At 35.4% G+C, this 21,537-nt stretch overlaps 1 protein-coding gene across 2 annotated transcripts in view; it reads left to right on the top strand.

Moving 5' to 3' along the window:
* LOC124428252 (uncharacterized protein DDB_G0283697-like) overlaps positions 1-21,537 on the top strand; it is a 70,258-nt gene that overhangs the window by 15,740 nt on the left and 32,981 nt on the right. For both annotated transcript variants that reach the window (XM_046972142.1, XM_046972143.1), the window contains exons 2-3: positions 15,603-15,915; positions 19,482-19,714. In XM_046972142.1, coding sequence (XP_046828098.1) covers positions 15,603-15,915; positions 19,482-19,714 — 546 coding nt within the window. The remainder of the gene's footprint in view (positions 1-15,602; positions 15,916-19,481; positions 19,715-21,537) is intronic.

The following is a 21,537-nucleotide window of genomic DNA, read 5'->3' as shown; positions in this document are numbered from 1 at the left end:
TTTTTTTTTTTTTCTTTTTAATTTATTAAATATCGATGACGTCAGAGGTATAAGCAAAAAATAGTTTTATACGGTAGCTCGTTTTAATGAAAACTTGATCGTACGAAGATACATATTAATATTAACGGCTTGGTAGTGCGAATTCGTCGGCCTTCGGCAAAGGCATTCTCTCGGTTGATTTACAAGCGGCAAGCGTGCTAAGAATTTCGTCGATTTCCTAACGTGACGCGCCTCTGTTTAAGCTTCATTCGATCGTGGGCCCACGGTAGCTCTTACCTTATCCATACAAATAATGAATTATGCTCTGCTACCAATGAGAACGAGTAACCATCGCTTACAAATGGAACGAATGTTAATCAGCCGATATTTCTATTTATCTATGTTAATATTAACATCCCAAATTCTTTCTTGTTAACGTTCAATGTAACGAAATTCGATGATCTTTTTTATGGTAAAGAGGTTGGTAAATAAGATCGAATACATTTAAATATGAATTACATAATCAAAATTATCTTCTTTTGAATTTTACATTGGTGTTTAAATAAAAAAGAAAAATAAAAAAAAAAAAAAAAGACAAAAGAAAAAAAAAACAAAAAAGAAAAGAAAATATGGATTTAAATGTAATTGAACGTAATTCATTGAATCATCAATTTTCTCTCAAAGTTACATTACGATTATTGTTTATGACGGTCACTCGTTTTTCGCTGAGCTCGTCATCAGCGTCGAGCACTGTTGATTACAGCAAGCGAATAGAAACTTCCAGTTTAAGTCAGCAGGACGACGTATGTTGGCAAGCTCGTAAAGGGTCACGTCGTCTAAGAGAGGATCAACGACCTTTTTACCTATCCCAGACTGTTCTCGAACGTGGTTTACTAACATTTGCCAGTTAGATATTTCGCGGAGAGTCTATCTTAGGTTACTGCTATTTCGGCGATATGAACTTTCTTGGAGAGAAGAAACGACATCGTTGACGTGATGAGTTTTCCTCCCATGGATATTCTATGTGATTCATAAATGGTGAACCAATGATGTCCAAGAATGTTAATGAAAAAAGTTGCGAATTCTTTGGTTATCCTCGATAATAATAACAATTTCAAGAGAGAGAGAGAGAGAGAGAGAGAGAGAGAGAGAGGGAGAGGGAAAAACTCGATTATCCCAATTTCATAATTTTATTTGAAAAATTAATATCGGACTTGTATAAATTAAACTTCTTGTTATCGATACACCCGAAACATCCTCCGGGCTGTACATAATCATCGCAGCTGCTCGCATTTGCTCTTCGATTCAACACCTGTGCAATGAGTTATAGGATGATCATCTGACTTCTCTCAAAATAGAAATAAACGCGAAAGATCTCGAACGGTAACGAGCACCTATCATGAATTTTCTTTCAGTTAAGAACGGATCTACGACACAACGACAAGGTAACCTGTCGGTGACTAATTACTGATCGCCTAGTCGTTATAACTGCTATAGGTGAAATCACACTTTGTTTCGAGCATCGAAAGACAAATTGAATCCTGATTGAAATCCCTATCGGGAATACGATCAACACGAACGATATATCTTTCGTTGTGAAGATACAACCTAACGGTGATAATTAAAAGTTCCTTGAGTCGATGGATTGCTCGAAGAATTTAATCTCGACTATCCCTTCGATAACGAGCTTACATATACATCGTCGTTTGATCGAGTTAGATCGAATCCAACGAGCACGAGCGTTAACGAGGTGGCACGATCAAGAAGAAACTCGTCGATTAGCAAGAAAGAACTAATTAGTTCGTGTCTGGATACTTGTCTGGATGTAAAACGTAAAGGTCTTGAAGCTATCGAATGAATGGAAGAAACACTACTTTTTGCCTTGTTCACTGAAAGAACTGACCTTCTTCGTCTCTCTCTCTCTCTCTCTCTCTCTCTCTCTCTCTCTCTTTCTCTCTGCCTGTTTCTTTCTGTCTATTTCCCTCTCGTTTGTTGCCTCATCGATAGATTCCTTCGTTCAATAGGAGAATGGTTATTTCCGAGAGGCTAAAAAGGAAACATATGTTATATTGTTCGTTTTATAGTGGATCGGGTTAAGGCCGGTGTTTATTGAGGTCTTGCATTTTATGGTTCTCGTTGGTGGACGACGAATTTGCATAAAGCCGCTGCCAAGTTGACGTTCTAAAAATAAACGGGACTATCTTAGTGTTTTCTCGCTATTTAGATCGGTGCTTCTTCTATCGTAAAATATACATAAGAATTATGACGAATATTGTAGAGAAAAATATTCATTGTAATAATAATTCGATCGTTAAATTTGAAAAATCAATAAATTAATTCCTTTTTTACAAAATCGTCGAATTGAAATTTAAACGAGAATAATAATTGGAAGTAACTCGTTGTCCTTCCTCTCAAAATGACGACGTTAATTATCGTAATTGCGTCGTAAGTGTCGGCCCTGTGATTGAAGAAAGCCATAATTACCGTGGCGACTACCATAAAGCGCATGCATTAAAAGGTGCGTGAAACATGGCGAGAAACGCGACGTTTGAGTCTCTTCAAAAGAGACGAGACTCAAAATAATACGATCAGAGTTCACGCTTAATTGTCTTGATTTTATGCTTTCTCATCCGAAACGTTTCTAATTCAGCTTAAAAATTTGGAAAGTTATCTGGTCTTTGTCAATTTCTATTTCATTTTATTCCTTCTTTTTTCTTTCTTTCTTTCTTTTTTACAACAATAGTATATTATTGAGAACAAAAATAAATGATCTTTCACGAGTTTCTCGTTAATGATAGTTCGTCGGTAATGATCGTTTAGAAATTAACGAATTTGAAGAATAATGAATAAACGGTTCCATGGTTAAGTTTAAATAATAAAAAATAAAATTGAAATATTTGTTATAAATCGAAATACGTTTGAACTATTTTCGGTAAAAATGTATCGGATGTTATAATTCATACGTATCTATAAATTATTGTCAAGTATCTATAATTTTATTCATTTATATAATATACGATCTATACCACTCATATTTGGGTCGCGATATCTAACATATATATTAGGTCACATGGCAAAAAGGTTGAGAAACGCTGGTCTAGACTACCTGGAAGCAAAACATTGAGAACGAACAACCGATAACATCCGCATATTCTTCTGTGTATTTATGAAACGTGCCCCTGTCCGCATCGGATTGGAAATAGTCAAGAGAACGCTTGGTATATTGATGATACCATCCGGCAATGATAAAGTACGAGGAACCGAGCGCGATTCATAAACCATCGATATTTTCTCCGGCGGTTAGATCGCAACGAGATCAATGACATCAGAACACGTGCGTTGCTCCGTAACATCCTCGTGACATAATTAATGTTCCGCGTACACTGCAATTTTGTATAATTCTACGGTTAACGTAACAGAAAGAAGAAGAAAAAAGAAAAAAAAGAAAAAAAGAAAAAAGAAAAAAGGAAAAGAAAAAAAGTAATGAAATTACAGCGATATCAGCGACATCGATCGGTACCGTGTAATCGTAATTATACGAATAAAAACGAAATAATGGAAAATAAATTTTATCGCGTTAAGATCATACTATTCGATTAAATTGTTAAACGGATAAGAATTAAATTGTAAGTAGATATGTTAGATCGTAATTTCAAAATAACAAGAAAATAATGAAAATGAAATCGTATTTCAATCGTTTTAGAATTATCGTGTCCCAATCCTCGTATCATCGCGTTAATAAATAAAAAAAGAGAGATATTCGAATCACGTAAGACCGAGTGAGAGATCAGCATCGTAAATAACTCTAATTACCTATCTCATTTGAATAATCAATTGGACTACTTACATGGTACTATCTACACGCCCCTCCAACACCTACATCGACGGTACGATGTCGATATCGTTATTAACGTTAAAAAGTGTTTTAAATGACTAGCGCAATAAGGCTAATCAATCGTGCTCGATCGATTACATCGCATTATCGCTATTATCGAAGTTTGCTCGCAGCAATGTATCCGGTAAGATCGCGCGACATATTTTAATGATTTATATTTCGCGAAGCCTCGAGGAACAAACTCGTATTCATACCTATAGTATGTGCATATAAGTATCTCTTGCTGATTCGAAACTGGTTTATGAGCCTAAAGTCTACGAAGGAAAACGTATATACTATAGGAGCCGTATAACGCATAATAGCATAATAACGGCCATCGAAGGAACGACAGTACGAAGGAGAGAGAAAGATCGATCGTACTGTTGTCGATAGCTCTGGCATTAGTCGAAAGCTTGACACGTATGAATTACTACTTTATTACGCTGACATGGACGAACTCCATTATCCTCCTACCTTCGATTTATTTTCAACTTTATTGGCATATTCAAGAAGAAAAGAGAAAAATAAAAAAAAAAATATATATATATATATATATATATATAGATGTATATGAAAAGTTTCACGATGTTATTATAAGTCGAACATAATACATTTCATTGATGTTCTATTGAAATGGGTTCGCAAGTGTAAGATTGAGAGAAAAAGAGAGAGAAAGAAAGAAAGAGAGAGAGAGAGAGAGAGAGATCTTTTCTAAAGATCTAGCATGAAGAATAACGGTATCGTCTATTGCCTATACGTTGCTCGACATTGTCTTAACAGTTATGTTTGTCGTATTTCTCTCATGCTGTAACAATGAAGCAACAAGTGGAATTAGACGTAATGATGGAACGTTAATGAAACTTGGCTATATCCAGACACTGACACTTTCCGTCGACAAACAAAATGCCAACTCTAATAAATGATTTTAACGATGACGAAAGTACTTTTTCTTCCTTCTCTTGTTTGCAGTCGATGTAATAAAATATACTACTTCTTTCCTCTCTTTTTCTTCTTTTTTTTTTTTTTTCTTTTTACTTAACCTCGAATCTCATAGCATTTGCCATTTACAGTAATTACAAGGTCGACCACTATCGGCCTGCCTTAAATCTTTTAGTCGTTTTATTTGTTAATTACTGGTAAGTTTGTTAATTGGAAAGATGCTGTACGATCACGAGGGGTGATTGTGGGGCAGGAGGGGGGAGGGGGTAAGGAGGAAGAAAAATATTAGGTAGATTCAATACTGGACGATTAAATCTCGCTAATTACTCGTTTCTTTAATAAGAGTCCTTTTAAATTATGCAATTTTGATGATAATCATAGAAGATTTTTTTTTTTGTTGGAAAATAACAAAGTGACAACTAAAAAACAAAAATTACATACTTATTATCGACGTACAAATAGCTCGTAGAAATTGAAAGTATTGTATGTTATTATCGTCATAGGAAACGGACAAGTAGTTAAAGCGCGAGGTCGACAGACGTCGAATAGACAATGAGACGTACGAGCGAAACGTACCCGTGAGCGTTGAGATAAAAATAGTTGACCCGCTTCAAAATGCGCGCCGCCACGTTTGAAAGTCTTCGCTTCGAACGGACGTGGCCCGTGCGACCATAAGTACTTAGGTAAAGTGGATAATAGACGGCACTTGAAGATGTTACTACTAATGTGTACATAAAAAAGAAATTTTTTTTTTAAATATCAACTATGGTATAACTCATAAAACAGGGCGTACACATGGCATGGTTGATAATAATCAGATCTATTACAAGCATTCAACGTCTTCGTAGTGTAAGTGTGGTAGCGTCTTCTCGCATGTCGATTCATTGAATATTTAATATATTGTCGCTTGAGAGAACAAAACCAGTTCGCCTTGCCTATCCCTTTTCATTATCTCATTTCTTTCGACTATATCCGTTATAATTTTAATTAAAAATAACTCGAAGTAAATTGATTTTAAAAGTGTCAAATCATTTCAATGTTGCAATTAAACTTTTTATATCAAATTACACAAATATGATATAGCATCGAGAATAGAAATGGAATAAAATTAACCGGGACCATCATAATATTTTATTATACGAATAATCAAGCCACCAGCTTATTTTTTGGGTTAATGTGTGTTTCGTTAAATTCCATCGACGTACAATTAGCGATTATTGTATTGAGCGATAATTCTTCAAGCTTTACAACACTCGTTCATCGTTCTCACACGTTCCTCCATCCGCGACGTTCTAACGCGACCTATCTGCGACATTAAGCGAGAGGAATATCCACATTACGTAAGTAACATTAACGACTGGTACTAGATTTGATCGCAGTGTACGGTAATGAATACTTTACCATCTTATTGAATAAATATTACTACGAAAAATCTTGTTTAACGTGATGCAAGGAAACAACTGAATTTGAAATTATGTAAATTATTAAAACGAAATATTCAAAAGTAACCATTTGATATTATCATATGTCTAACGAAGTAGCCATTAACTTGAAAGTGCTTTGCGTTGTTTACAATATTATAGAAGAAATATTACGACGCAAGTATATAAAGTATATACAAACTAATATTATGATGGGGTTTCACTACGTTGGAGGTTGCTCTTTTGCACAATCCAACGATGATAAATGTACGTAATTTACTAAAATATATGTATTAATAAAATTCTTTAGAACGTTCCCTGAATGTTTCTACGACGAAATACTGCGAAAGACTGAATTGTTTCCGAACATTCAAGGTAACTCGACTCGTTTGTTATTGTTTACAAGCTCGTAAGTCAAATTTCAAAGTCGGAATCGATAAAAGCATGAGTTTACAATTACTGTTATTGACGATAGATATCTTATACTTGATCGCTCCATCTCAGGATGAATGAACCGTCCCTATTTGGCTTGAGGAACAAGTTCTTTCAATGAAAACCGCCTTATATGAACGTATGGGTATTTCTCTCTCTCTCTCTCTCTCTCTCTCTCTCTCTTTCTTTCTCTTTTCTTCTTCTCGTGTCCTCTCTCTGGACTCTCCTTTACGAGCAAAGACATTCCTCAAGAAGATACTACAACAAAAATACAACGTACTATTCCTCGCTTCCATTCAATTCTATCATCGTGATCTCTTTAAGAGAAGTTACGATATGTATCCATCCTTCTCTCTCTCTCTCTCTCTCTCTCTCTCTCTCTCTATCTCTCTCTCTATTTATCTCCTTTTCTTCCTACCTATCTCTCGAAAGTAAAACGATCCAGCTGTATCCACGCTCGAAAGATTACAGCATATCCGAGAAATGCGGCATACACGTAACGCACGTTTCGTGTCTATGCCGATAAATTATTAGAATCACGTGTAATACGTAATCAAGATGTAATTAATATCGTCGAGATGTTTTTTTTATATATATATACATATATCTCTTTTACAGCAAAGGATATAGTCCTATTACGAATGGACGATTTTCCAAGCGAGTCGACGAATGTCCTTCGATGCATTCGATGAAAACGTGTTCTCCTAGAGGAACGCTATTAACCAATACGCGAGAGACACATCGATACGTCATTGAGATTGTTAAGCTACGGTTCAGTGGCTTTCGTCGAGTAAGTCTCGCCGTTCTAGATATGTAATGCACAGATCAGTTCGTTGTTCTATTAGTTCAATTGTCATCCCGGGATAAAGGGTAAAGCGTATGAAAACTTTAAAGCTGACTGCACATTGAATTAAATATTTTATCTTCAAGAAAAGATATTTTGTCTGTTATTATCTAAGAAGAATTACTTCATGGTGTCTAGTGTATAGCCGACATTAACGAGAGGAATCGATAGAACGAAAGATACGATTAATTTCAAAGGTACTCGGAAGAACTAGGATATCTGTCTAAGGATGATTAATTCTACGATGAAAGATCGAGAAGAGAAAGACAAGTTTTACGGGTTAAGTGTCACTTGTTCCTACGTGCTTTCCTGGCCTATGACTCTTGATGACCAGATGTTCTTCCATTTGTTCCAGCTTGGAATTTTTGTCAAATGTCAATAGAAACTTATCGCCTTAGCAATGTTAATCTACAAAAGCGATCTCTTTATCGATTGACTCTTGCTATATTGTGACTTTTACATTGTACGATGACAAATGCATTCTGACAATAGCGATAATATTAAATGAGACTTTAATATTAAAATGAGAGAAATGAGTCTGTGATAAGCAGAAAATAAAAGACAATGCGATAACGATTGAGAATACGTTGTCAAACAATTGGGAACGATACATATATTCGTTATATTAAAAATTAACGATATATACGACGTTTCATTATACTTTCTTTTTCATCGTCATTTAAAAATCAAAAGTAGACGTTACATCGATGAGGAACAAAGAGATTCGTGCTTTATCGTCAAGGAAGAAACTATTTCGATGACAAATTTATCGTCGTCTTCGTCGTCGTCGTCGTCGTCGTCGTCGTAGTTGAGGATAAATCAATTTTTCTTAACATTTGTTTACGTAGAAGACTTTCTAAAGGAGTGTCGAAGCTAGCACGATTCAAAGCGCGTACTGCAAGGCGTGAATAAAAGATGATGTCATCGATAGGCATTGCACCTTATCCTTATTAACGGTCAACCACCGGCACGTAACAGCAAAAGAACTTTTGGATGATCTCATTGGTCGAAGGAAGGCGGACGTACGATGTCAAAGTGCACGCGACAGGATACATTCTTATAAACCCTTTCACTCGATACATTCGAACGTTTATTAACTCAGAACATGTCCATTCCAATTCTTTTTGCTCTCAATCGTGTCGACGTTCGCGAGTCCAATATCAAGTCTTTCTGATTGAAAAGCAATACATTCGATATTAATCTCTCTATTGAAAATGTTACTCCGTCGTTATTCATAAATTTTCAACTTCTAATCAAATTCCAATTATTTTCTATCGCGGAAAGGATTGTTGACAGCTACGACCATCCTATCGCGACTCGTTTCGTCTTGGAATGCAGGCCGAGGGCGACATCCTTGCATACGAACTGCCTTTTCAACACGTGACCTACGACCTTTCGCACAAGATCTGAATATCTCTCGAGGAACGTCGCTTTAGAAAGCTATTTGCCGATTCTTCCGCGTTCAAGCTGCGACACTTTCTTACATAAAACGATATATTTTTCTAGTAAAAATTTTTTTTTTCTATTAACGTAACAATAATAAATTTCTTATTCTACAAGGTTATTTAACATTTTCTTTTTTATCTTGCCTTATTACCTTAATGATATGTATTAGTACGAAAAATTAGATTTCGTTTGTGCAAATGTCATTTTATCTGTGAACTGATATTCGTCGTACCCTACTTACAGTATCGATACAAATGACTAATTAAGCAACACTGCGATTAGGAACTATTTTTGCAAAACAAGTAAGTAGATATATCGTTTAGCCTTGTACAATTTTTTTCCTTTTCCAAATGACATATATATATATATATTTTTTTTTTTTCTTTGCTTGAAATTAACAAAACGAAGTACCGATTAAATGCGATCATATTGATTGATCGAGTCTATTTCGTTGAGAACGAACGACAACTCTGTTTGTCGTGAATCGATTAATCGATCCAGTCGGAGACAGCCGGGCGTCGTCGACGGGAAGAATCATCGAATGAATCATTGAAAGTGGCTGCATTTCATTGGTCACGTAGCATACTAAGATATTCTTGCGGTCTCCTTTCAGACCACACATGAAAGAGAGAAGGTTACGGCGGTAGGTACGATTCGACGTCAATTCATCGATCTCGATGCGCACTACATCGCGATTAGATCGATGTCGCAACCGTTAAAACGATATGTATCTTTTATCTTCTCTATTCAAAGATTTTTTCTTTCTTTCTTTACTTTTTTTTTCTTTTTTTTTTTTTCTTTTTCTTTTTTCAAGGAAAGTTCACGTGACTCGCCTGTCACTTAGAATTTATTTAGATATATCTCAGTCCTCCGTTCAAATCTAAAGAACGTATATAAATACAGATACCTATATGATTATAAAAATAAAATCAATTGAAAAGTTGTCATAAGGCAATTCGTTCGATTAGATAAATCTAAAGGAACGAATGAAAAACTTTTCTTTCATTGAATGAATTCGATTCCAAACACGACCTGAATCAATCGACGTCGTTGATATCGCAGTTTACACACGTCGAAGTACATAGGTTTATCTTCGTAAGAGAATGAAATAATCGCAAAAAGAAAAAGTATCGACGATATTTCGTTGTATCGAAGGTTCCTTCTAAACGTTGTAAAACTCGATGTTATATCTATACGAGGAATAAAGTATCCACAAGAGCGAGGAAATAATAAGCATTTCATAAAATTTAACGCAACTAAACAATGGCTCGGTCACAAAAGTAACGTTTAAAATCACCCACGCACTTAATAAAATCTCATCGTCCTCATAATGGCCGCTCGATGATCAGTCCGAATAGAATTCGACGACGAATCGAGTGTGTAATGCGAATGTGAATGTTTTATTAATGTATATTGAATGTCTCTGCATTCTTTTACATGTTGATCATCTCCTAATTTCTCTTCTAATCAAAAGAAATCGAAGAAATATATTTACAAATCTTTTTAAAATGTAAAGGATTAATATTAAAAAAGTAGGAACATTGAAGAGACCAACACGATTTTTCAATTCTTCGGAATTCATTATTGAATGAACAATTAATGCTCATAATACCGATTGTATTAATACAAACGAGGCCTTTCTTTTGAATTTGAGTTCTCTCGATATATACCAGCCGTCGGAAACAGCACATATTTCTCTAAGAACGAAAGAGTCCGCGCTCGCTTTCATCTTGAGATTCGCTTTTGGAGACCGGCCAATCTTCACGATAAAAGGTATTTTATTTTCAGAGATGACCTCGATAAAAATAATCTCATAATATTCCTGAGAGCCATCGATGAAGACATTCGTCATGTAATACAGAAATCTTCTATCGATTGATTTAAGCTTATAGTTAGAAAAAAGAAAAAGAAAGAAAAAAAAAAAAAAAAGAGAAAAAAAAATACTTTGATAAAATTTCAATGAAATTTCTAAAATTCAATAAAAATAGGATATAAAAGTCGTCGAAAATTTTGTCCAAAATATCGATTAAAATTTCAGATAGAAGTCGTCGTTGTCGTTTTCAAAATTAGAAAAAACGATTTCCTTTAGAAGAAGACACGTACGTAATGTACATAAATCTAATCTTTGGCCGAGCTAGCATTTCCGCTCGGTAGACTCGCATATCCGTTAACCATCGAAGCAAGGCAAACGTCCGAAGAGTCCGAAGAGTGCAAGCCGTCAATGGGAATTAGAACGTTAATAAATATCCCTATCTTCGCCAAGCGATAAGAACGTGCACGCGGATGGAATTCATGACAAATGTGTCGATAGAAACGGCAAAGACGCTTCTGGGCTTTAACGGCTTCTTGTTGCAAAAAAAAGTTTTGCAATATCACCAAGCACAATTAAATGAACGATAAATCTCTTCTTTATCCTTGGAATTCATGAGTAGCTTTCGAATTTTTTTTTTGATTTTCCTTCTTCCTCCTGCTTTCTCTCTCTCTCTCTCTCTCTCTTTCTCTATTTATTCTTTTTGATTAAAAAGAGACTCTCGTCGATTAGCACGGCTCCTAACGTCGTTTATACGAAGAAAAATACATGTTCGGTGTAACTTTTCTCAGAATCACCATCAAACCCATTACCAATGATGATCGTAGCCAGCTTTACGGCTTTCCATCTCTAATGGCGGCGGGTCTTGGTGATAGCAGACAGCCTGGCAGCAAAGCAGCCCTCCTCCTTCTCGGAACTCCAACGTGCTTGGCATTTCGTATGGAGATCACAAACGACGACCTCAACGAATACACCTCCGCCACGTTTCGCATTCTTTTCCGTCCGTCCATCTGTCTCTCCTCGTTCGAGTAAGACGTGCCGCTCTCTCTCTCTCTCTCTCTCTCTCTCTCTCTCTCTCTTTCTCTCTCCCTCTCTCTCTCTTTCTGTCTTTCTATCTCTAAGAAAGATGCCAAGAATTTCACGTTACACTTCGCCGAGCTCGAAGGGCGGATACTCTCGAGTGAGTCGTCACGTTTCGTGCACCTTCTCGAACTAATCGAGTAACAACTTCCGTGGAATTCAGTAGTAAAGCATTAGACAATTTTTCTGATCCATAAAAACTTGTGAATTCTATAAATCTCTTTAAAAATTTCAATAACGTTATTCGTGTCACGACTTCGATTTCGATCACAAAAGCACATGCAAATATATGTATATATCTATATAAATATATATATATATATATATATATATATATGTGTGTGTCGCTGAAGTGCTCTTGGATTTCATCGCGTTGAAATGGATTTGAGAATGAGTTGGCCTTTCTCGATGTTTCTATTATTCAACCTCAACTGTTCTTAAAGCATTGCGATTATCACTAAACAAGTCTAACACGTCAAGGAAAGGAAACTGATCGATCTTCGACATCGTGGGTGGTCCAAGTATCGATTCTTTTCTCCTATGTATTATTTTTGAATGCGGTCGACTCGCTCCGGGCATTTCCTCTTCATTGTTTTCTTCTCAAGAATTTTTATTCATATTCATATTCAATCGGTTACACACCTTCGAGCTATCTTCCCTTTCTGACGAAAACGGACAGAGACGAGAATTAAGAAAAGAAAAGAAAAAAAAAAAAAAGAAAAAAGAAAAGATATACGAAAGAAAAATCTATACACGTCCATCTATCGGAATTACCGAAGCACTCGAGAGAATGCAAATTCTTGTAGGCTCCTCGAAAACCGCCGCCCCCCCCGGCGTGGTAACAGCGAAGTGGACCACCTTGCCACTTTTCTTTTGGGTGGTCCCACTAGCCGAATCCAATGTTTAATAACAGGAGGTGTTGTACAGCATACTCGATAATGCTTTTTAACAGCCGACGTATAGCCTTCGAGAGGGAATATTTTACTCGGCTAGATTGTAATTCGGTCTTTACACCTCCAAAGATTCTTTCTTTGGAGTTCAAGGAAGATCTTGAACTTTACTTTTTCGCAACAGGAATAAGGAGGATTCATTCCTCGAACCTTACTCGAGGTCGATCTTTTATCACCGCTTACCATCTGTCGTAGTTGCTAAACGAAAAGCAAACTCGCATCATGCTAATGTAAGTTTTATTGGCCAGTTTGCGGTCTCGCCACTTAACCGGCTTCTTCCTTACCTTGAAACGAAGGCTCCTTAATTTTGCGAAGTCCTATAGTTAAAAGAAAAAAACGAATGATCTATATCGATCGTGTCTAGTTTGAGTCCTAGTTTAGAAACTTTCTCGTCTAATACGACAAGCAACAAAATACAACGTGCTCCGGTAGTTACTGTAATTAAAGCGGAATGCTGTTTTTAATATGTCTCTGAAAGATAATATACGAAATTACATATAGATTTGCATGCGTCTATCTAAGAAAATCAGGTCTTTCTACGTCGTAAAACAACGATAGGCTTAGACCACGTTAGATTGAAAGTATTAACTAATCGGATTTTGCGATGATAGTAAAACGAATAGACTCGTTTCAAGCACATTCTTGATAATTTTTCTTGTTATTTTATTCTTTTCTTTCTTTTTCCTTTTGTTTTTTCTTTTGGAAGAAGATCCTTTGGACTTTCTCGTGTACTTCTCGTGCTATCGAAATCACGGGATCTCTGGCGAGTTATAGAATAAAGATGAGACAAATCGTGTCTGTATGATCGAGAGCAAAGAGTAGTCCATTTCAGTCGTGCTTCGCATGTTGTTAACTTTCCCTTATCGGTCTATTCGCTTTCAACCAGCTAGAATTTCAGGAACGAGCTGCGATAAATTGCACGACGACAAGATATGCATTTCGCGCAAACGATTTTATTCCCTCGTTTTAAATGAGAAAAAGTCAATCACATTAAAGAGGAAAATCATTTCTTTTTTTTTTTTTGTTTCTTTTCTTTTTATTCGGAAAGATAATCGAGGAGACCTCCGCGCGTGAAAAGCGCGTGTGGTCAATTACAATATTCAATTTTATCTATTTTATTCTTATTCTTATCTACGCTTTAAGTTTATGTCTCCGTTCTTCTTTTTATTACCATATAGCAAACAATATATCACATTGAAGCAATTCCTACGATCTTTTTAATAAGATGAAAGACAATAATATATATGTAAGACTTTGAAATTTGATCGTAAATTTTTCGTAATTACACGAAATCGAGAAAAGAAATTGCATGCGAATAGTTACTTGTGATATATGAAGACATTGAAAACCTATTGACCTTTGATCCATTGATCATGAAACTCAAACTCCCGTCGTTCCATTAAGACGAAAAATATTTTCCTAGTATAACCCTCGTGTCTTTCGTAAAATTTATGCTTACTGTGTCGAATCAATAATGAGAAAGATCGTGAAACTCAGTGGAGAAAGATCTAAAACGATCTAACGACCGTATTGTTCCTTATGTCTCTAAGAAACGTTACCTTTTACAAAAATATTTCTTCGTTCATCGTATACCTAATGTAAAATATCCACGTAAAAAAGAAAAAAAATTTCTTATCGTAATTATAATTCTAAATTTTATTGCCAGACGTAGGCGGCAAACAAAATCATATCACAAAATGAGATTCATAGGAACCGTAAGATCGTTTTAAAACCTTGCCTTCTTGACCTTTCGCCGAGTCTGATTTCATCTGAATCATTAACGATAGCAGAGTTAAATATGCCCGTGTATATCCGACTCATAAAAATTTATTACTTCCAATACATTTTCATCTATCTCACAATCGTATGATATGTTTCTTCTCAAACATATTATTTTTCAAAAATATAAAGAAACAAGTAATCACGTATCTTTCATATAATTTCAAAAAATAAACAAGCATCGAATTTCGCCAGTTGAACGTATCTTATCTTTGCTTATATCACGGTAATCTTCCTTAATACTGATTAAACAAAACTCAAGTAATATCAACGTAGTTTTCAATAATGAAGAGATAACGCGAAGTTCTTAGAAATTCGAAACCACAAAAGTCATCGTACGAATTATCGACATACGGATAGAATATATTAAAATAAATTCAAAGTGCGAGCGTAGATTCGAGGAAAATTGTTTCTCTTACCAAAGAAAGATAGAGTGAGAGAAGCGTTTACGTTCGTCGGGATTGTTTCTATTAAGCGGCGAGACATCAAAGACAACACCAGATGTTACGTCGTACTACATGGATCAAGTAGGTCCATGCCCTCTTTGAGAGTAGATGCACGATCGCAAGGTACACCGTGCGAGCGAGATGCAAATTGGCTTATTAGCCTTATCTTTGGTAGAAAATCTCTTGTGGCTGTGCGCGAGCTTTGGAAGAATCTGGCCACCCGTGATCGAGAAAAGATTTATTTAACGAGCCTTGAAGAAAGCCCGATGATATTTTGCATATATATATATATATATATAAGAAAAAAAAAAGAAAAGGAAAGTTCAATAATTACTTTTGAAATTAAACGAATAATTAAATGATTGAGTCCTCTTTCAAACTAATTATAGTATCACGAACGGTGAACGATATTTTTTTTACATTCGTTCTAGTTCGATCGACTATTAGAAAGTTTTTAGAAAATCTATTTCCTGTAATCGAACAACGAATTTCGAAATGGCATCGAAAAATGTCTAAGTTCTTGTCATTATCAATGTTATCTTCGCAAAATCATTTCTATACGCTTTCTCTAATCAAATACGATGCTATGTCTTTTTCGACAGGATTACAACGACAATGAAACCACGAACGATCAGAAGAGCACGAGTACGACGACGACTACTACGAGCACCACTACTACCAGCACCACTACCACAACAACGACCACACCTAAGCCTACGCTTACTCAGCACTTCGACTACAGAGATTCAAGAGCTTACGACAGTGGTACCAGCACCCAATACAACGGCTACCAAGCGAAAAACGACTACCCGCCTATGTCAGCTCACAGCGTTCACAAGTGGCAGTCCCTGGGCACTCGAGAGAGCGTTAAAGAGACCAGAAGCAACATGCAGCAATATAACAAAAACGGCAAGAGTACGTCTCGTCAGTTTTTTTCTTATATCGCGTATATCTTTGAGATCGCTCTCTTTGCTAAAAGGATCCCTTTGAGCTCGATATGATATGCAGGGTTTATAAATGAGTCTTTTTAAAAGGACAAAATTGTATGATGTCAAAGAGAATACAATGTCATCCTCTATAATCGAAACTAGTTGAATTCACTATGCACTTTTCGATAATACGAACTAGCATTAACAAAAAAAAAAAAAAGAAAAGAAAAAAAAACATTTAATTATTATCATGCAGGGAGAGTATGAAAAATGTGATACGATAGCGCAATCACGTCCAAGGCGTTCCGTAATCGATTTATGTAGATTACAGTAACAGCATCTTCCCCAATTAACTTTGAGACCCTACCCGAAGGTCCGTTGTTAATCGATATTCAAAGACAACGTAGGTGGCCCTACTCGATCAAACGTTGCATTATTTTTCGTATTTAGATGAAAAGTGATTATTAATACGGTACTTAAAATTCACTCGATGATCGATTTGCATCATGTCGAAAATTAATTTCCTTAAAAATTTTAGTTTAGAAATAATCTAAAGAAATATCAATCGTTGACAGACTCGACAATAGGCGTGTTAGCGATGCGTATTCTGAAAGGAAAGAAAAAAAACAAAAAGAAAAAAAAAAAAAAAACAAATAACTTCTAGCTACCAAGAGACTTCTTGCTAGATTTCATCTCTCATTTATTAAAATGTCGACACATATGTATTCAGAAAATCTTTAAACGCGACGCGTGTTTTCGCTGACGCCTCTATTTATTCAAGAAACGTTGGTACCTTGCTCGACGTAATTACGTGATCGGTCAGAATGTATCATCGTGATCTCATATAATTTCAAAACATGCTAACTATTGTCAGAAATACCATTCAACTTTAACAAAAACTATATTCAATTACAGGCGTGAATTATAAGCGATTTAAATTCCTAATGACGAACTATTAAATACGATCAAAATTCATATCTAATCGTTTATAGTACATTAAAATGTTCTATTTCAAGAGACAATTCGATTGAAAATAAGAAGAAAATAAAGAAAGAGGATGCCGAACATTAACATGCAAACTGATTGCAAAGTTGCGGCAATTCTCCATACTTTTTTGAATTCTCCTCCTGTTGTCCCATACACGATAGGCGTTACGTACATACCATGCAACGTTTACGAACAACGAAAGTTCGCCGCACGTGCGGCTCAACCTTCGTTTTCACGGCGTCGAGCGTTAAAGAGAACTTTTTATTCCTTCGATAGAACGATAGGTCGAGTTTGCTCGGTAAAAGCATGGAGACCGTTCGCTTCGTTCCTCGACGATCACGACTAGCTAGCTCGTTTTCTTCTCGTGATTTTCATTTTATCTTCGTCGTTCGAAAAATCGAATATTCCGTATGATCGAAAAAAAAATTAAAACGTTTAAAAATAATAGAAATACATTTGTTACGATCTTCGATTAAGAATGGCCTGAATTTTTCCATTTCTCTTTTTTTCTTTTTCTTCCTTTTCTTTTCTTTTCTTTTTTTTTTTTTCGATTCAACGATCAAGATCATAAATAGAGACAGGTAGTAAGACAAAAGGAAAAATCAAATGATCGATCCGAAAGAATAACAGGTGATCGAATCTAAACTTCTTTTCACTCGGCATAATACATTCAGGAATACGTTTGAATACGGGATGTACGAAGCGAGAGAGCGATTCTTCAGAATTCCTGACGGTCGTGCCTCTATTGTGAACGCTCGCAGATAGAATCTCGGTGTCAGTGCGGACCGTGCCGAGTGGAAGCAACGCCTACGCTCGGAATTAGCATACCCGTAGATCGGCGGTGAAGATTAAACGACTAGGAAAATATATATATATATATATATATATATATATATATATATATATCGATGAAAGAATCGTTTCCAAAACTCTTATGAAAATGATTTCGTTTCTCTTGTCAAAAAGTACTTCTCTCTCTTTTATCCTTTTTACGAACGAACAAAATCATTAGAAAAAGTTAATATTGTTTATTATTAAAATGAAGAATGCGTTAACGGTATTTTAAGTACTGTGTTCCATTAGGTTACGTTACATTTTCTTCGTACAAATCACCATGTAATTACTCGCAAAATCGGAAGATCATTTTCCTTTTAATAATAGTCACGAATGATATTAGAATTCTACTCGTTAAAATATTTCGATTTCGACACAGTTCGCGTGTCGAACCTTTTTGTTCTTACAAAATGATCAATTCTTGGTATTACATGAGAGAATGAACTCTAACTCGTAAAATGATCAAAGAACGAATCCGTTTCGATTTTGCTTCGCTCTCTTCGGAATCTTTCGTTTCTCTCTTTCTTTCTCTTTCTCTCTTTCTCCGATACTCCGTTACGGCCAATAAACTAATCCGCGAGTAATGCCGACTGACAAACGACGATTTAATGCCAACTTGCGGACGTAAAAGCAGTGTGGAACGCGAGAGTAAAGACGACGACGATCGGTGGTAATAATTTTCGATTAGAAACGACGCGATCCTGCCCTCGTCTGCAATATTTATAAAGCGGCTCTTCGTCTTCGTCTTTATCATCCTATTCGCGAACTTGGCCCGATTAACCTCTCATCTTGAATTCGCAATATTATCCACGTAATGTTCGATATTACTAATATAGACGTTTGATACACGTTAATATTTCTTTCGTGAATACTTTGAAATAAGCCTTTTTTATTTTAAAACATTAAAATTTATTTTCTAATACATTCAACGAGTAATTACTCGTTTTACTTTAAATGTAAAAGCAATCAAAGAGAATTTTTTTTTAACTCTATCTTTGTATCAACGAATATGACTCATAATTACTTCATCTCTGGGAACGAGAGTTTGATGTAATCTTTGCCCTTTGTCGCGTCGAATTAATTCATTCTAACATTCTTTGACATTACTCGCCTAGAGAATCAGTAAGAGCGAGGATATATATGTATATATGTATATACCATTGAATCGTTCAAGTATATCCTGAGTAATAACAAAGTAGCGACGCCCTTTGATCTTCTCTCTCACGAGGAAACGACCATAGAAACTCAAACTATGTAATTTTCCCTCATAGAGTTGGAGAAGTCTTAAGCGACATCCATCGTAGTTTTTCGATCGACGAGGACATTTCTTCCGTGATCAAGGAGAACCTCTCGATACAACTGACGTCGGCATAATTATCGATAGTATGCGGAATGCGTAGAAAGCGATTAGATATTTTTCCCTTGAATCAATAGAAAGCTTTCGTGACCGATATCTTTCGATCTTAAAAAAAATATTGCAACAAGTATGTATCGATGTGTGTATGTGTGTGTGTATATCTGTGATAAAATACTTTTTCTTTAGTAATGAACGCACGAAGTTTTTAAATACATAATGGAGTAGTCATCGTCAATAAGGACAAATCAACCAGGGACAAAAATCAAATAGGAATAAATCAGATCGTTTTATTGATTTCCTTTCAAAACTATCGTCTCTCTTTCACGATTATCTTTTAATTCTACAAGGATAATACAATTTTGCATAATTTTCAGCTGCACAGATCAAGGATGCTCTACAATACGCGATAAAAGTATCTAAAGAAGGTAGCTGTCAGTGGCCACGTCCAAGAGTTATTCCGGTTCGCGATGTCTACCCGAGTCCATCGACCACCTACATTCCACACTGCGCCATCTTGCACAGGTGCTCGGACGATACCGGATGTTGCAGATCGGAAGCACTCACCTGTGTGCCTAAGCACTCTCATCGTGTTGAACTATCTTTTTACGTGAGTCGATAACATCCTCTTATTTTTTATTAGTTTAATATAAGCAATTTTTATTATCCTATGCTCCATCAAATCATTTTTTTTTATCTCTTTTTTTTCTTCTCTTTGTTCCTTTTTTATTTTTTTTATTTTTTTTTTTTTTTTTTTTTTTTAATGCACAAGAAAAGAGAAAATGATACCCTGCTTCCTGTATTGAAATTCAAATTGTATCAATTAATGAGACCGCGAGGTACAAGGTACGTGATTATTAATTATCGCATATTTCATTCATCTACCGCGTTATTAAACAAAATTAATAACGGAGTCATGTGGAGCAAGCCGATTAAACGGTAATCGTAGAGCTACTAGGCAAAGGCTTCATTATGCGAAAGATAAATCGCAAAGAGAAAGAGCCTTATACGATGTATCTACTTATGTACATCGTATTGAGAAACGATCTTTAAATCGCCCGAAGCAAAGTTTCAATCGAAGAACTCTATCCATCGTAAGAGAAAGTATCGTCGATCAGGCAAAATGCATTGTGGAAAATTTATTAGCCAGGAATCAGGGAAGAAGTCACGCTGTAAGTCATTCTGATTTACAGGATAGATATCGTTGATTATCTTTTAGTTGAAAACATCTATATGCCACTCTTTTACGTTAAATGGAATATTAAGACGAAACCCAGCTCGTTAATTTTATGAATAAATTCTAAAGATTGATTACGAATTGACACGAATCTTTTCTAATTCAAATGAATTTTTCTCGTTTGATTTAACAGTTATTTGACGGCATTAGAACGGCATTAGAACAGTGATAAAAATTAATCCTATCTAATTGTAATGCAAATTGGTTTTATCTAAAATTGTTTAAATGACACGCAACTTCTTTGATGGTGGTCCATCGTGTAATCATAAATAGAGATATACGATCCAACGATATGAAACTTTCAAACGCTTTATCATTTTAATTCTTAGTACTCTTGAATCTTCGTTTTCCAAGTCGTTTAATCAATGATTAGACAGCCAACTATACTCCTCAGATAAATTCGTAAATAAATTCACTTTGCAACTCGATACTTTAAGTCATTACTTTATCACACGATTACAGACGCTCAGATCAATTTCCATTGCATTATATCTGGTAATCGATTCTTAAATGAGGCTATCTAATTTAATATTCGTTGCAATATCAGCGCTATAGTATATTTCTCTGATAAACGTAATCTCTTCGTTCTTCTAAGTTTAATCGAATAATGAATCTGTCGAATAAATTGATATTTAAATCGTGTCAAATAATTCGATATTTTGTCAAAGAATATATTATACATAGAATTTGTCTTGATTGATAATAAGATCATGAAATTTTCTAATAAACCAGATTCTTTAAACTACTTCAAAAAAATATAATTTCGATCATCTAATTTCCAATGTATAGTTAACCTAACAGTACACTGAAATTATTATCGAGAAGGTTAAAACGATGAGGAAATTAATTTTCCTATCTTTCAAAGATCGATCTATATGTATTACTTGCGATGGTGATTATACGATTAACGGGGATCACGGACCAAGAAAATTAATCGCCAGTGATCGTGCTAATCATCTCAGTCTGGAACGCGTGTAAAATCGAAAGTACGAGAGCGATCGAACGAGAGATTTCAACGCGTGACCTGCCAAGCAGCTTTGTACTATGAACTATACGCTACTCTCCCTTTCAATTATTACTTTTTACTGCTTTTTCTTCTTTCCGGCAATTGATCGAATAGATCGATTCGACAGCTTAATTGTACTTGCTTAGTATTTGTAGAAATTATTTTTCGATAAAGATACTACGAGCGTATG

This window comes from Vespa crabro, chromosome 11, assembly GCF_910589235.1.
Source record: "Vespa crabro chromosome 11, iyVesCrab1.2, whole genome shotgun sequence".
Taxonomy (NCBI): Eukaryota; Metazoa; Arthropoda; class Insecta; order Hymenoptera; family Vespidae; genus Vespa; species Vespa crabro.
Note: the sequence above shows the minus strand (reverse complement) of the source record. Positions and strands in the feature narration are given on the sequence as shown.